This window comes from Magallana gigas, chromosome 10 (genome assembly GCF_963853765.1).
Source record: "Magallana gigas chromosome 10, xbMagGiga1.1, whole genome shotgun sequence".
Taxonomy (NCBI): Eukaryota; Metazoa; Mollusca; class Bivalvia; order Ostreida; family Ostreidae; genus Magallana; species Magallana gigas.
In genome coordinates this window covers 26,507,536-26,524,636 of record NC_088862.1, presented here as the reverse complement: position 1 = coordinate 26,524,636, position 17,101 = coordinate 26,507,536, and the positions used below count along the sequence as shown (strand labels likewise).

Sequence of the window (17,101 nt, the reverse complement as noted above, 5' to 3'; positions counted from 1 at the left end):
ATTTATACCTGCAGAAATACAAACATAAGAATGAGATTTTCATGATCCAGCCCATTTGAAAAGAACAGTAAATAAAAGGGAACTATATATTAAGTAAATATACAGGTATAATACTTAAATAGGTTTAAACAGTGTACCTTAAGAGAATCAAAAACGCTTTGGAAATCTAATATAAGTATAAACATGGGAAACAATTTTACAATTTTATCTATTTGAAAAATCAGAACTACCACAAAGTATATAGTTCATATAAAATGGTACACTAATGTCAAGAAGTTGTTTAAAAAGTTCGTCTCTTTGTTGAGTGTATCTTGGATATCCAGGGGAAAAATCACATTTCCTTCAGATTCAGACCCACAGTATAAACATCGACTCACATCAGAAAAAAATCCTTAAATAAGTAAGCTTTACTAGCTTTATTCCGTAATTGACGTAAAATAATATTTCCTATTGTCTTAACTGAAAGGTTTGTAAACTCTAGGTAGAATTTGTTTTTTAAGTTTTGACTTAATAGAAAGGTAAAGTTGATGAAATTTTCTTTATTCCATAATTTACATGTAGACGGAGCAAATCTATTGTAATAAGTATATAGTGGTAGATAGTAAAAAAGCTAATTCGATCTATGATTATATGCATGTTCAGTTAGAAAATATGATTGAATTCAATCTAACATATCTTGTGGTGCTAAACCATTTATATTCTTGTAGAATATAATTAGTTTATGGTTATCCCTTTGAGATTGCAAGGTTTCCAAATTAAGCTCACTATATAAAATTATTTTAGAAGAATTAACTCTGATCCCTGTCACTGTCCTGGTTGCTTCAATTTGTACATGTTTAAGCAATTCGGATTTTTCCTTGATACAGCTGCTCCAAACAACATATCTATCAGTTGTATACTTTTCGCATACCTTTTTAATGTATATACCATTAATATAATTAGATCAACCATCCTCCGACTGTATATTTAGATGCAAACCTACTTTTATTTAAATTGATAATATTTTTGCTGTAGCGGGTATATGTTTTTAATTTTGAGAAAATACATTACGTCAGTTGCCTGTGTTTCTAATTTACAGGTAAATAATAGAATTGAAAACTCAAAATAATAGAAATAAATTGCATTTTTAAGAAGAACCATGACTGTATATGCAGAAAATTGGATGGTGCTTCAATAAAGTTAATCAGACAAGTTTATGAAAAATCATTTTTAAGTCGTAAAAAATTAAAAACATGTGTAAATATGTATATGCTGTATATATACGTATAAAAAACCCAGTATATATGAAAATTGTTGAATTGCCTTAAAAGTGACAGACAATATGTTTGTTAGATATATTTATCAGAGATTGTGACAAGTTTAAACTTTAAATTCTGTCACATGAGGGAATGAAAACCATGTCATCTATGTCAAAAAATATTCTAGCCCTTCTCGCCTGCTCCATTCCGAAGCAAACGGTCATCTTCTTAGCTTTTATACATAGTATTGTACATGTAATAATAAATGGATATCATATTTTCAATCTAAAAACTAAATGATTAATTGGACATATCAGCCTAAAAGAAATTAGCCACGTCCGCATATGTATCGGACAGTATGTACATTTTAAAACTGAAACTTTCAAATATGTGCATGATTGTACATTTAAACCGTGTAGAGAAAGTTCCAGTTAGATCAAAACTCTGAGGTTTGGGTCAATTCTCAACAGGTTCAATTTTCAACGGGTCGAGGACATCAGAGTTTAGAAAAATCTTTCTCATACTGTTGAAAAATGACCCCAGGTATAAATTTCACGATTTTGGTCTCAATTTTTAACGTTGAAAAATGACCCCCCGGGTCAATATTCAACGTTGAAAAATGACCACCGGTCATCATCATGATTATTTCGTGCAGTCCGTGAGTTTACTAAGGTCGCTGTAGATTCAGACCAATCGATAAACAGGGCGTGTCAATTTCAGTCCTGTCACTTTCAGCCGCTGTAGATTTCGACCAATCGATAACTGGGTGTGTAAATTTCAGTTTGGCTCTTTCTATAGAGCTATGAATTGACTATATTTTCCGTAAGAAAAAGAGGAAACTATACATGGTAGATGTAAATATAAAGAGATGATTTTAGCAAATTCTTTGGAGAGAAATGAAAAAGAGAATTGCCTAATATTTGACCAACTTTTGAATTACCCTTTAAATATCGAACTTTTCCCCTTTTATTTACACACACAATTGCTTATGTATTCGTTATATACGGATAAGTAAACGACAATAGTAAGGTACGGAAACAGGACGGAATAATAAGGTCAAGTTGTCTTATTTTATAGACTACATACACTGTATAGGAAAAAATACGTACAGAATGTTCGCCTCTCTACTGAATAAAAGCATCCTCTGTTAACAATCACTGTAGGTAAATTGGATAAAAAAAATTTCTCTCTGAGATTATGATACATCGTTATATTTACATCAATATGCACGGAGTATGATTCCCTCTATTTCTTACTGAAACTTATGGTAAACTGTTAATTCGTAATTCATAGCTCTTTCGAAACTAACAGGACTGAAATCTACACGCCCCGTTTATCGATTGGTCGAAACCTACAGTGACCGCGGAAAATTCACGGACTGCACGAAATAACCATGATGATGTCAGACTCAAACTCCCAATGAAAACGATTTGTCTAGCTGTTGCTTTTAGCTACCGCGTACTGATGTACATTAACATTAATTTAGTGAATTTTACTTACTTTTGACAATCAATTTATTAATTTGTCAAAATAAATTGTAAATATAAACAATAAAATGCTAACGCTGGTAATGTATTTTTTCTGCAATGTCGCCAACTTCACATCCCGCATGAATCACCAAAGAAAGTATTTTATTGTTTAAATGTATGTATTCCCTTTCATATTTGATATAAGGGGTCTTTCGCTATCGATTTTTTTTTCACTCAATGAAGCTTTGTCTAATGAAAGTTATTATATATTAACTAATAGTTATAGTAAATACACGAGGCTGACTGGCAAACTCATGTCATTCAGTCACTCTTCCGGACCTTTTATCTAACATTCAGTTAACGGAATGGCTCATATATTAATTTTGTTTATTTTGTGTTTTAACAACCGAATCTCTCCATAATGAACAATTTATAACAGATCCGAAACCAAACAAAACAGTTTAATAATATTTCGTTATGACATATATACATTTACATATAACTGATGATACAGAACAAATATAAAACGGTTTAATTAATACATTGATGATTATTAGACGTAATACATCCCATTGCTGGTTCTGTGACGTCATTTAAAGATAAAAAGTCACTTGGTTAATACCGATATAACAAAATAATACACGGGACAAGTCTTACATATACTAGGTTTTCAGACTTGTAAGTCAGATATATGTAAACTGTATATAATTAAACTTAACAATGCATTCTTAAATGTTTATACATACAATAAATTTTTCTTCCAGTTGAAAAAAAAATGACAATGTGCCATATACTAATATTGTATATATATGAATAAAACATTTCCAATTAAATATAGTAATTATAATATCGCAATTATCATGCTAGATAAGAACTGAGTATAATAGTTGAAAAAAAAATTAATGCCATTTAGTTTGCAAGACTTAATTTCATGTATTCTGTTATGGAATGGAAATGAAATTATTTAAATAAAATAAAATATTCTAAACAGTTTACAACATTTTCTCCGATTCTAGTCCATCCTCCCTACTGTAGTGATCGGAAATCTTAAGGTCCGGTCTATCATTGTGATTGTATGCATTCGTTTGGCGGTTGCCATTGGTGAGGGCCACGTGGTCTTTCTGTATCGTGATGTCATTGGCCCAGCCAATGGAAGTTTTTGTACATCTTGTGGCCAAGGTACGATTTTCTCGAAGGGTGTTGAACTTCTTCTTCAGTACAGATTTCACCTAAATTGAAAAAGAAATGACGAGAAAAAATTATTAATAAATTTAAAATAGAATCTAAAAAGTCGTTGACTAACATTTCAAATCTGAATTTTGCTTGTAATCGAATGTCAATGTATCAAATTAAAAATGATAGTTGTGAAACATACCTCTTCGTTCAAGAAACAGTAAAATAAAGCGACAAAAAAGCCCTGAAACAAAAGAAGAAAAGAACCTCACTTTTTGGGTCCGAAATTAATTGTTGTATAACATCATAGATACTCTAATAATTCTACCTATTCATGATCACTTAATCATTTATTGCATGCAAAATAAAACCATTTCAAAATATTCATAATGTTGTACTTGTATTAAAAACAAGTATAGATAGAGGTCTTTTCCGACAATCAACACTGTGTGTTTCCTGTTCATCATATTGATTTAGTGTAAAGTTTTAGATAATCAATTTTTTTTTACTTTTTTATTTCCTGCTTCATTCAGTAAAAGTCATTATAAATCTGATTTAAGGTTTGTGTAATGTTTCGCTCTTTAAGACGAGGGTCCATGTTGTATAAAGATAATTGATAAACATTCAAATTTTAAATCTATACAATATCTGGATTTTTCTTTACTTAGTTTACGGCCAAAAAATAGCATAAGTAAAACTTTAAGGTAAAATCGGATGAGTAATAAGCCTCCTAAAAAAGGGAACAACATGAGTATATATACCTGAAATGATTGAAGAAATGTGTTGATGAATTTATGGGCCTCCACTACGGCTTTATCGTCTGTGGGTGAGTATAAAAATAACAGGTACGTGATCCCCAGCAGAGGCAGCAAAAGCAATGTGGCCTTCACGACTTTTCTACAGTCAAAAAAAAATTATATTCTCTCAAAAACATATAAAAGGTAAGAGCTGGATTATAAACATAGGATGTTAGTAGTCAATAGAAATAATACCGTAATAATAGCCGTTAAGCATATTCTCTCTGTCCAACTTTATGTCCAGCTGTCTGTCTGTCTGTTTCTCCCTCTCTCTCCTTTGAAAGATGTGATTATCATCTCTCTCTCTCTCTCTCTCTCTCTCTCTCTCTCTCTCTCTCTCTCTCTCTCTCTCTCTCTCTCTCTCGATTTTTTTTCAATACCGCAAGTATGCAAGTATCAATAAACTGGTTTTTGTAAATAAGGTTCTTAAAAAAACGCGTAAAATTGAATATAACAGTAATCTTTTTAAGTAGAATTTTCTTAAATTAAAATCATAAGCCTGATTTTCTCCTATTTCCTTACCTTAATTGTATCGTTTCCAAGCTATTAGAGGCTCTTAATTTCGTCACTAAAACCCATATAATTGTAGCGAGAAACAGCATATTAATCTAATCAAAGACAAAAAAACATTGCTTATATTTGATCAAACATAAATTAAAGCTGAATCTAGTACGACAGAGTTATACAACTTAACTTTACAGCCTTATACGTTATAACCAATAATTTTATATCAAACATATATACGATAATATAAGATTATAGAACAACCTGAAATCAAAAGTACATAAGCATGACATTGTGCATAAACAGTTGACTTTTACTAACTTTTAATCCCGATAAGATGAAGACCCTCGTATATATTGGAAGCAAACTATATACAAATAAAACCAAAGTTAAAGTGTATCATAGGTCAACTAATATGAATAGCTGATAATAAGAATGATATTAAAAGTATTTTTTTAATAATGAAAGATGTAAAGATAGATAAACGAAAAATTTGCAATAGCATTGGGGATAGAAAATGAATATCTAAAATATTTAATTCATTCACTAACAACAAAAGCCCCTCGGGGATTCGAACTCAGAATATAAGGATCATATGTCCCAAGATATTTTTGCCGAATATTTTCTTAAATTATTCCAAATTTACAAATACCTTTCAGTTTAGTTTTTGACGATGTTTTTTTAATAGTATGAAAAAATCCAAAAAAAAATTCCCTTTGAAACGCCCCTCTAGCTTGCCAGGTCTCAGTACACGGCTAAAAATATAAAATCTACGGCGATTTTCAATTGGTAAAGAGATGAAGGTAACTGGATGAAAACGTTGAAAAATTGTTCGAGGTATTCCGAATGACTTCCAAGAATGGAAAAAAAAGATGTCAACATTCCCCATCATAGATCTCCGCAAGAAATCTGTTTTCGTTACTGTGCATTTTTACGAGGGAGAAATAATAATGTGTGAATGAGGTTATCTTGTAGATTTCCCCTTTCATCGATTTCAATTGCACTTCTTTCACAGGTATGTGCATTTTGATAAAAAAAATCGGTCAAAATGTGCAGCATAGATATCTTTGGACGGACTAGTTTCTATATTATATAAATAGTGCCTGTTTGGGAGGGTAACTCGGCGAACCGTACGCACATAATTTACGCGCATGTAATAATTCGCTGTGATACCCGTTACCAAGTGTGTTGCTAACGCATAGGGTAATTGAACGGATTATCAACTGCGTCTAAACCAATCAGATTTCAGTATTTAACATGAAAGTATAATAATGTATAATGCCTATACTCACTGCTAACACTAGGAGCGTCGGTACGATATGGATGTAATCCAGGGGATCCATCTGTGAGGTGTTATAAGGCAACCAGCAGCTGTACAAACAAATCAGCAATTAATTTCCGAGCGCCATTATTTAGAATCTTTCAACTCATAAATCATACTTCAATCGACACTTTAATTGATTATTTTCTTGATAAAAAAGCATTTTTAGCACAAGAATGCTTACGTAGGAAAACTACTATCGAATTATCTGTAGCGTACATGAATTTTTTTGGTTTACATCGGTCATCATTTCATCATTTATACATGTAAACTGGATATCAATTTAAAAGAGAGAGAGAGAGAGAGAGAGAGAGAGAGAGAGAGAGAGAGAGAGAGAGAGAGAGAGAGAGAATACTTACTCTTGTAAGTCGGAACTCTTGATTTGCTGAATTGAAGTGGAATAAATTCGAAGGGAACTCCAAACAGCGATTATTAATAATGGTATACCTGAAAAAAAATATATTTTTTACGTTTGGCTTTCTAAAGCAAGGAACACGAAAAAACACTTTTTGTTAATAATCTTTTTAGAAAGGAACAATGCAAAAATGACCTTTTCATGCTTTTCAAAAAAGAGCAAAGACGAGCTATTTTTGCTACAATTTTCAAACATGGAACAAAGAAGAATCATCTTCAATTGTTTCCCAGAGAAAAAAAGGAGAATATTTTTCAAGTTTATAAATACATTTTAAATATAGTGAAGACAAAAAAAAATATAGTTTGTGTTGATGAAATGCTGTATACTATATTTGGAACGGGTTCGGAATTCAGGTCGGGTTCGGTGTATGATTGAATTATGTGGTATGTGTATTGAATAAACGCATGTTTGATCGTCACAGCTATTTTTAATAATTATTCGTCCCGATAGCACGAATTAACATGGTGGCAGCGATGTGTGGACTCTGATAACGTCTCAACGCTCCATATCGGCATTCTTAAGGTGATTTTGAACATTACAAACTGATATTTGTAAGAGCAAAGTTTGACTTTTTGTGCAACCACGTGCATCCGCCATTTGCATATATGAAACATGGGCGAAGCAGAACCAACCCCAGTGCAGGTATATAACTGTCCTTTTCGATTACCCCCTGAGTTAAAATTAACAACAGGAAATGTGTCAGAAAATTTCAAGAAATGGAAAAGACAGGTCGAGGTGTATCTCGCAGCTTCCGGTGGCACAGAGAAGGCCAAAGAAGTGCAGGTAGCCATAATACTAAGTTGTGGAGGCCCCCACGTGGTTGAAATTTATGACCAATTCCAGTGGGACGATGGTAATGACAAGAATGACCCTGATAAACTGTTTCAGAAATTACAATCTTATTGTAACCCCAGATCAAATGAGGTACTCGAATCACACAGATTTTGGAAGCTCCCATACCAAGATCCATTTGATAGTTTTCTCACAGATCTGAAGACCCGTGCAGCATCTTGCAATTTCAAAGAACCTGACAGAATGATGAGAGACAAAATAGTGTTCACAGTTACCGGAAAGTTACAGGAACTTCTACTCAGAGAGGACAAACTTACACTCGAAAGAACCATACAAGTTTGTAGGGCGTATGAACAATCCAACAGACAAGTAAAGGAGCTACGTGAAGCCACTCTGCAAGTGAACAAACTACAGAGATCTGAAAAGTACATGCACAGCAAACCGAAAACAGAGAAAAAGAAGGAAATTCCAAAGACTAAACACACTCAGTATAAGAAGAAAGACTGTGAATTCTGTGGGTACAAACACGAACCAGGGAGACAAAAGTGTCCAGCATGGGGAAAATGTTGTGAACAGTGTGGTGGAAGGAATCACTTCAAAGCAAAGTGCAAGAAGATACATTCAGTCAGTCAGGAAGAAGAATTCAACGAGGACCAATGGTTGAAAGCTGTTAGTTCTGGTGGCAAAGAAGTAACTGCAATAATGCGTATCAATGAGTGTGACATTAGATTTCAACTTGACAGTGCCGCAGATGTGAATACAATTTCTCAGCGTTATGTCCGCAAGGAGCAATGCAAGCCTACCAAAATCCGCTTGAACATGTGGAATAAGACAAACATGAAACCACTTGGTGAGGCAGATCTGACAGTCGTCAATCCACGTACAAATGAGAAGCACCAACTCAGATTCATTGTTGTTCCATATCATTACACATGTTTACTTGGACTTGAGGCGGTACAGAAATTGAAGTTGATTACCATAAATAACGAGAAATTCATATCCAGTGTATCAAGCAGTGACTTAGGTGATTTGGGAACAGCCCATCTACATGTCGACCCAAATGTGAAACCCAAAGCTCTTCCCTGCAGGAAGATCCCTATCGCACTCCAGAGCTTGGTACATGAGGAACTTCAGAAGCTTGAAGATAGAGGAGTACTTATTCCGATTACAGAGCCTACTCCATGGGTCAGCCAGATGGCTATTGCTCGTAAAGCTAACGGCAAGCTAAGATTGTGTATTGACCCGCAAACACTCAACACAGCGTTGATGAGAGAACATTATCGCCTACCTGTTCTTGATGACATTCTACCGCAGCTCAGTAAGGCCAGAACCTTCACAAAACTTGATGTCAAGGAGGCTTTTTGGCATGTGAAGTTGGATGAGGAATCCAGCAGACTAACAACAATGATAACCCCTTTTGGAAGGTACAGATGGGCAAGACTACCTTTTGGACTAAAGGTATCAAGTGAAATATTCCAGAGGAAACTGGATGAGGTGTTCGGAAACATGACAGGTGTTTTCAGCGTGGTAGACGATATCATAATAGCCGGCTGTGGCGAAAACGATGTAGAAGCTGAGCAAGACCATGCTTTGAAATTGAGAAAAGTGTTGGAGAGATGTGAGGAGAGACACATCATCTTGAATAAAGAAAAACAGGAGATTGGCCTGAAAGAAATCTCATTTCATGGACATGTTATTTCCAGAGATGGAGTGAAAATTGATGACAAGAAAGTAAAAGCCATTAATGACATGCAACCTCCTACTGATGTTTCAGGAATTAAGAGACTATGCGGCATGGTTCAGTACATGGCGAAGTTCCTTCCAGACCTTTCTACCATAATGGAGCCGCTCAGAGAACTTACTCGCAAAGATAAGGCATGGCATTGGTCTAAAGACTGTGAAGCAGCATTTCAGAGGATCAAGATGATGCTGACAGAAACTCCTGTACTAGCTTACTTTGACCCTGGGAAGGAAGTAGTAGTACAAGTGGACAGTAGTAAAGACGGCATTGGTGCAGTTCTCCTTCAAGACGGTAGACCAGTGGAGTATGCATCTAGATCACTGACGGTGTCAGAGAGAAACTGGGCGCAGATCGAGAAAGAAGCGTTATCTGTGTTATACGGTCTGGAACGTTTTGACCAATATACATATGGCCGTAATGTGACGATACAGAATGACCATAAACCATTAGAGGCCATCCTGAAGAAACCTCTTGCAATGGCACCGAAGCGACTACAGGACATCATGATGAGATGGAACCGGTACGATTTTAACTTTGTGTATGTCAAAGGAACTAACCTTACAATTGCAGATACATTGAGTCGCGCATATCTGAAGAGTGAGGAAGGTAATTTTAGTGAGAGACTAAGAATCATGGCATTGAAAAGTGACGAACCATGTGACATTCCTGATGCTCGACTTAGTGAAATAAAAGGAGCAACAGAGAGTGACGAGGAAATGCAAATTCTCAAGGAAACTGTGATGAACGGGTGGCCGGAGCAGAAACAAGAAACGCCACAGAGAATTCGCCATTACTTTGACTTTAGAGACACTATATCATACAGTGATGGACTTATGCTCAAAGGGGAAGCTGTAATAATCCCTAAATCTTTGAGGAGTGAAATGAAGGCCAGACTTCACAAGGCTCACTTTGGATATGATAGCATGCTGAGAAGGGCAAGAGGAACAATATTTTGGCCAGGAATGAATTCAGACATCAAGCAGTTGGCTGATTGTTGCTCAATATGTCAAGAGAGAAAACCAATGAACCAAAATGCTCCATTGATGCAGCATGCAGAAGGATCTACTCCATGGCAGAAAATAGGACTTGACCTGTTTGAGCTGAATGGAAAGCATTATTTGATTGCAGTTGACTATTTTTCTAGTTTCATCGAAATCGACTTGCTATCATCTTTGACAAGCTCCAGAGTAATAGCTTTACTCAAGAAACAATTTGCTCGATTTGGAATTCCAAATGTAATCATGTCTGATGGAGGACCACAGTTCGTAAGCCAAGAATTCCAAGATTTTGCAAAGAAGTGGGGTATCACTCACATGACATCATCGCCTATGCATCAACAAGCCAATGGCAAGGCCGAGTCAGCTGTAAAAATCATGAAGACTTTGTTAAGAAAATGTGAAGTGGAGAAGACTGATCCTTATGAAGCAATTCTTGAACAAAGAAATACGCCAAAACAGGATACTGGTATTAGTCCTGCAGAAATCATGTTTAACAGAAAAGTGCGTGGCATGATTCCACATTTTCCAAAGAAACTGGAGAAACCAGAAAGTGATGCATTCATCAGGAAGAGGAATCAGCGCAGACAGACAGTAAAGAAATCGTTTGACAAGAAGTCTCGCGAGCAGAGTGAATTGGACGTTGGTCAAGCAGTATTCTTCCAGCATCTAGAGGGACGCAACTGGAAACTCGGAAAGATCAATGGTATTCTTGGACCAAGGACATACATTGTCAAGGACCAGAACGGAACCACTTATCGTAGAAACAGAATTCATTTGCGACCTACCACAGTTAATTTCTACAGTCGTGACCGCTCACCGATGCGTTCAGTCCCAGATGATGATACAGAGGGCATACAGAGACACTTTGTGACAGACTCTAAGCCAGTGAACAATCCTAACTCTACTGTTAGCGGAAGCGCACCAGAAACACCGTCCGTTGAACTTACCATACCAACGCAAAATGAACCACTCCGTGAAGGAAGACCTGTTCGCGAAAGGAGAAAACCAGCCTATCTGAAAGACTATATTACTGGTTAATGGACTTCGTTTTATGAAATTAAGTCAAGTGATTTTCTAGTCATTTGTGTACATGTAATTTTGTATCATTTTGTGTCTATAGGTCAGATACTTTACCATTTCAGTGACATTTTGTGCTAGATAAGTGCACTATTCATTTTATGTTTGTAACATGATGAAAGTCTATTTTGTTTGATGAAATTTGATGTTTTGATGAAATTTTGACAAATTTTCTTAAGAAAAGGGGATGTTGATGAAATGCTGTATACTATATTTGGAACGGGTTCGGAATTCAGGTCGGGTTCGGTGTATGATTGAATTATGTGGTATGTGTATTGAATAAACGCATGTTTGATCGTCACAGCTATTTTTAATAATTATTCGTCCCGATAGCACGAATTAACAGTTTGAACTTTTATTTTTTCTAGATAAGAAGCAGAGAACATCTACCTTCTTCACACTTACCCCAACCAAGAACGATTAAGTACCATCTCCTGATTTTGTCCGCCGAGTATGTCCACACGATGATGATGTGTAAGTAAAGGCCCTCAACAAGCATCCAGAAGAAATTCGTCATCTGAGCATAGTTAAATACAGCTACCTGTAACTTACACGCCCACTGGAAAAGAGGAAATCATAGTAAAAGTGAGTTTGACCATATCTAACCTTATTGAAACATACAGCCGTAAAATATCTTAGATAATTGATTAGTGTGTCCTTATATTTGTTGAAGATATAATCATATATATATATATGCATACAAGATACAAAAATGTTTTAATAGATATTTCATTCATTCTTGAAATTGATGACGAAAATGAAGTTTCGTATAATTCCTCAATATTAATGTTGAATATTTAAAAAACAAAAAACAAGGAATGCAGTTATACAACATCCTCGAATCCAAGATGACATTAATTACGTAGAAAGTCGATTTTTCTTCTACATTAAAGATTATATATGCTTGATTGAAACTGAGTTCAATTTCATGTTGAATTTAATGCGTAATGAAGTTAACAGTAAATGGCATTTTTTAAAGTCTCGACGACGTAGTGATATTTTAATTTAAAAAAAAGAAGAAAAAAGGTCATACCGTTTCTTGATTTGCAACGATTGGGACCAAGGTGTGCTGCAGAACGAACCACACAACGTTACGCAATATGAAGGTGACGATCAGATGACAGTGGATAACGTTCCTCAGGCATCGTAAACTCCTACAAACACGGAATAAAAAAATAAAACTCTCACAGAAATCAATGGCAGTTAGTCTGAAAGCGTTATGTTTAACGGAAACTACAACCAACCGCTTTTATAAAAGTTCTCTCTCTCCCACTCTCTCTCTCTCTCAGTCTGTATGTTTCTCTCTCTCTCTCTCTCTCTCTCTCTCTCTCTCTCTCTCTCTCTCTGCCTCTTGTCTCTCTCTGCCTCTTGTCTCTCTCTCTCTCTCTCTCTCTCTCTCTCTCTCTCTCTCTGTTTCAGTCTGAATGTTTCTCTCTCTCTTTCTCTTGTGTCTCTCTCTGCCTCTTGTCTGTCTGTCTGACACACACACACTCTCTCTCTCTCTCTCTCTCTCTCTCTCTCTCTCTCTCTCTCTCTCCTCTCTCTCTCTCTCTCTCAACACTTCAAAAATTTAAATAATTTTCCACTTGACAAAATACTGCAAGACACTGATTCCAATTTGTTTGCAATATGTGTATGGTTTCTTATCTTATATTGCTTTTCTTTCTGTTTAATTTTTTTATATAGTTACACTAAATAGATAAGATAGACCAAAAGATCCATGTAATGTCTCACCGAAAATGTGTGAAGATGAATAATGCAATGGCGAGAGCTACCGTGGAGATGGAAAAACCGAGATTGTAGATAATTCTTGACACATAATCCGTGGCCAGTTCCTGCAAGTAAAGAAAAAGAAACCCACGAACGATTAACTAAAAAACAACGCAAATGCTAAAGAAGCGCCTGTTACATTAAACATTGACTGAAACCTTTATAACAATGCTCGTAACAATTCATTCATATTTACGAGAACCTTTTCCAAACAGAAAAGGAAATGAGTTCTTGGGAGTTGTGGGTTTTTTTTCCATTCATCAAAAAAAGTCAATTATTTCTGTACAATTATAAGAAGTTCTTTTGACGGAACTATGCGCATGTCGAGAGAAACAAGGGAAGGCATCCGAAGTTTTGTGCTAGACGGCTTAAGCTGGCAACAATTTCGGATTGCCGTAAGAGATAACGAGTAAGGACAATCTTCTTAAGCAGGAAACATAATCAAACTGATCAGATTGGGTTTATGAGAGACCAAAAAAAAGGTGTTTGTGGTTTTCAAAATCACGGAAGATGAACGAGAGTTGCTAAGGAATCTATAGGTTACCTTTCTAGAAAGAAAATAGAATCAAACTGAAATATACCTTTGAATTTGATTAGTTTTAAAAGGAAAAAAATGCTATAATAGATATTATATACTTTTTTAAACACAAAAGTCTCGGTTTTTTTCCGAAATTAATGTCGAATTTCATTTGACCAAAAATATTTCCTGTTTGTTTATTTTATATACAATTTTATAAAAGACCATTATCACTTAAACCAATAGAAATATATAATGTAATTTTTGGTATCATTTTCCCCATATTAAATCCATTCTTCCTACCAAGTCAAATCACCCGGTAGCATATTTTCTCTATTTCACATTTATAATGCAGACCATTTAAGCGTAGCAAAATTGCTCAAATCCCCAACTTCAATTTTTTCATTAAATATTTTGTTCCTTCTTTAATAAGGCATTGTTTCCCACAATTCGCTAATAGCACATTATTTTTTGCAATGTACTTTGATTTTAGATTTCCCCACTGTGTCTTTAGAAACATCCAAACAAACTCATTGATCAATAAAACCACAGATGAAACATCCAAAGTTGCAAGGTTTTAAACAAATGGACAAATGCCAGTATTTATATTATATAGTAAAATCTTAGTGCATTCCTTTTTTTATTATTTCAATTTTACCAGATTCCGGTAATCTGCTTCCTGCTTAAAACTCATTTCATTTACTCACTTTGGTTTATCTGCAATTTGATGGTACTATAGATTATAAAACTTGCTTTCACCAAGAAATCACTATCATACCGACTAACTGTCTATAGTTGAGAGGAGATTAGCAACGCTGTCTTTCTATACATACAAAAATAATACTGACGACGTTCCTATCTAATCCCATGCTATTTATTATACACATACTAGTAACACAAGTCGACGGTCGTTATCATGCGAGGCATCCTATACTTACCCCGTGGAATTCAATATCATTCTCGTCAGCTATCCCGTGAGGCATACAGGCATTATAATTTGCCTTTGACATCCATGTTCCATTCGGAAAACAATATTTTGTTGCATTTTCTGCAATGCCAAAAAAAAAACCTTTCAAACTTCTTTAACGGGGTTACTGTCACGATTTGAGCGGAAACTGTTTCTAAATTTTAGTTTTCTATATGTTTAGTAAAAAATGCTTTCTCAATGGCATTTTTTATGCTCAGACTAGATTTAACATTGTCAGTTGCCGAGTTATACGAAATAAAAATAGCTCACAATGCTTAATTTGTAAAAAAGGATCGGCCATGTTTTGTTTACATTAATTTTTGTTAAATATGTTTCAAACCATTTTCCCGTGTTATGAATACACCCCCCCCCCCCCACATTGCTATAGTTTGCCATATTCGATTTTCTATTCAGCATTCAACATGTAGACAAAAAAGTGGAATGATCTTTGATTCTATGAATAACAAAGAGTTTTGATTTCTGCATTGATTTATGCATCTTGCGCAAAACACGTCGATTGACATTCAAAGATTTATAGTTGATTATTCTTATCACCCTTTTAGATGTATTCTTATATATAACATCAAAACATGAAAAAAGAAAATGATTGTTTAAAAAATTAAGCTTACATTGTAACTATGGCACTTCATACTTAAAAATGAGATCAATTTTTTATAAATTTATATTTTCAAGGAGGGAGATGATCACAAATTAAATATATGCATTAAAATAAATATCGAAAACCATACTTGAAGCATCTACTCCTGGGACCTCCGGGCAGGAAATGACGGCATAATGTCCACCAGGGGTCGCCGGCCAGCACGAAAATGGGTCCAATGTCGCGTTACAATAGACTCTCCCATCGTCTGAAAAGGATAGATTTGTCGTGAGCACCATGTTTATTATATCCCCCACATACAAGTGATTAACTTTTTCAAGCCCTTTATCCTTTGCACGACGGACGCAGATGTAGGTTCGTTTTCCTTGGAACACAAAATCTTGTCCTTTTGAAAGTATAGTTCAGCAAATTCTTGCCAGAAGCAAAAGTCATATTAAGGTATAAAAAATCCACGGATTTAATAGTTCATCGGTTGCTGTTTGGTGGTGGTTTTCTTTTTTTATATATTTCATTTTGTTTCCGTACAAAGTCGTTGTGATCAGTATTGCCGAACCTTAGTGTTAAAGACGTCGCGTTTGACAGAACAAAAAGTCGATTGCTTTTCTGTTCATTATACGCTAAACTCTGTTGTTAAAGACAAAACTCCCTTCTGTCTCCAATTAAGATATCATCGATGAAGATCGTCAAAACTTGTGCGGCCTGCCTGAATGACAAATGCACGTCTTCCACAACGTTTTATAAATTGATGTTAAGACAATCAATAGCGTAGGAAGATATAGTCTTCATGACAGAAAAAAAAACCCGAACATTAAAGCTTTTCTCAAAAAGGATTACCCTTTTTACCATCGTAATTAAATGCTATGACGATTGAAATTTAAAGAATGGAGTCGACATTGCTTTAAGATAAGCAATTGTTCAACAAATTTAGTAAATGAATTAAAATCTGAGTTCTCTATTAGGTTTCATGCGCAGATGTAGAAGGGGAGGGGGGATCGGAAAAATCAAAAATTACAAATTATCCCTGGGCTCCCCATCTTGAAAAAAAATCTGAATCTGCGCATGGGTGGGCACCATAAATTACACATTTTGACTATAAAGAGATACATCAACAATGCTTAGATACTTGCATGCACATGCATGTAGTACATCTTTATATAATAAAAATCACATGCCATAATTGTGCTATCGAGCTTTGCCTCCTTATACATGTATGTATAGGATCGAATAAAATCTTGCATAATCTCACTTTTCGCGCCTGATTTATAACATGGCATTAATTACTTGAATCGCCAATATCTTAGGTCTAAATCTATGCCACTGTGCATGATATGATCAGATTTATCTTTTTTTATATTTGTCTGGATGTGAAAACCGAAAGCAATTTAGCATGATTTCAGCCGTTTTTAAACAACCTACAGCTGTAGACCAAACCAGTAACTTGCTATGATGCAATCCACACACGCTAACGGTCAATGCATTCACACAGCTGAATAAAACTCTTCTGATTTGATAAATAGGGCCACGTTTATCAGATTCAAATCAAATCAGAATAATATTTCTGGCTCTTTCTAGAGATACTGTTCATACACGCACAAACAATTCAGTACTTTTTTTATGAGCTGTATCGTCTCTGCTAGGTAGAGCCAAACTTCCATGAAGCTTTAATTCTTTTAATTTAATTTAATTCTTTTTTTTTAAATCCT

General features: G+C 35.0%; 1 protein-coding gene across 3 annotated transcripts in view; it reads right to left on the bottom strand.

Annotated features, from left to right (window-relative positions):
- Window positions 1-3,150: 3,150 nt before the first annotated feature.
- The window catches only part of LOC105337403 (corticotropin-releasing factor receptor 1), a 47,963-nt gene continuing 34,012 nt past the window's right edge, over window positions 3,151-17,101 (bottom strand). For 2 of the 3 annotated variants that reach the window (XM_066073117.1, XM_066073116.1), the window contains exons 2-12: window positions 15,529-15,645; window positions 14,751-14,860; window positions 13,260-13,360; window positions 12,559-12,679; window positions 11,931-12,084; window positions 6,862-6,949; window positions 6,474-6,552; window positions 5,200-5,285; window positions 4,642-4,777; window positions 4,083-4,124; window positions 3,151-3,936 (exon numbers count right to left, since the gene is read on the bottom strand). In XM_066073117.1, the coding sequence (XP_065929189.1) occupies window positions 3,700-3,936; window positions 4,083-4,124; window positions 4,642-4,777; window positions 5,200-5,285; window positions 6,474-6,552; window positions 6,862-6,949; window positions 11,931-12,084; window positions 12,559-12,679; window positions 13,260-13,360; window positions 14,751-14,860; window positions 15,529-15,645 (1,271 nt within the window). In that variant the 3' untranslated portion in view covers window positions 3,151-3,699. Of the gene's footprint in view, window positions 3,937-4,082; window positions 4,125-4,641; window positions 4,778-5,199; window positions 5,286-5,502; window positions 5,549-6,473; window positions 6,553-6,861; window positions 6,950-11,930; window positions 12,085-12,558; window positions 12,680-13,259; window positions 13,361-14,750; window positions 14,861-15,528; window positions 15,646-17,101 lie in introns of those variants that run through there. The other variant, XR_010710025.1, reaches the window with a different exon arrangement.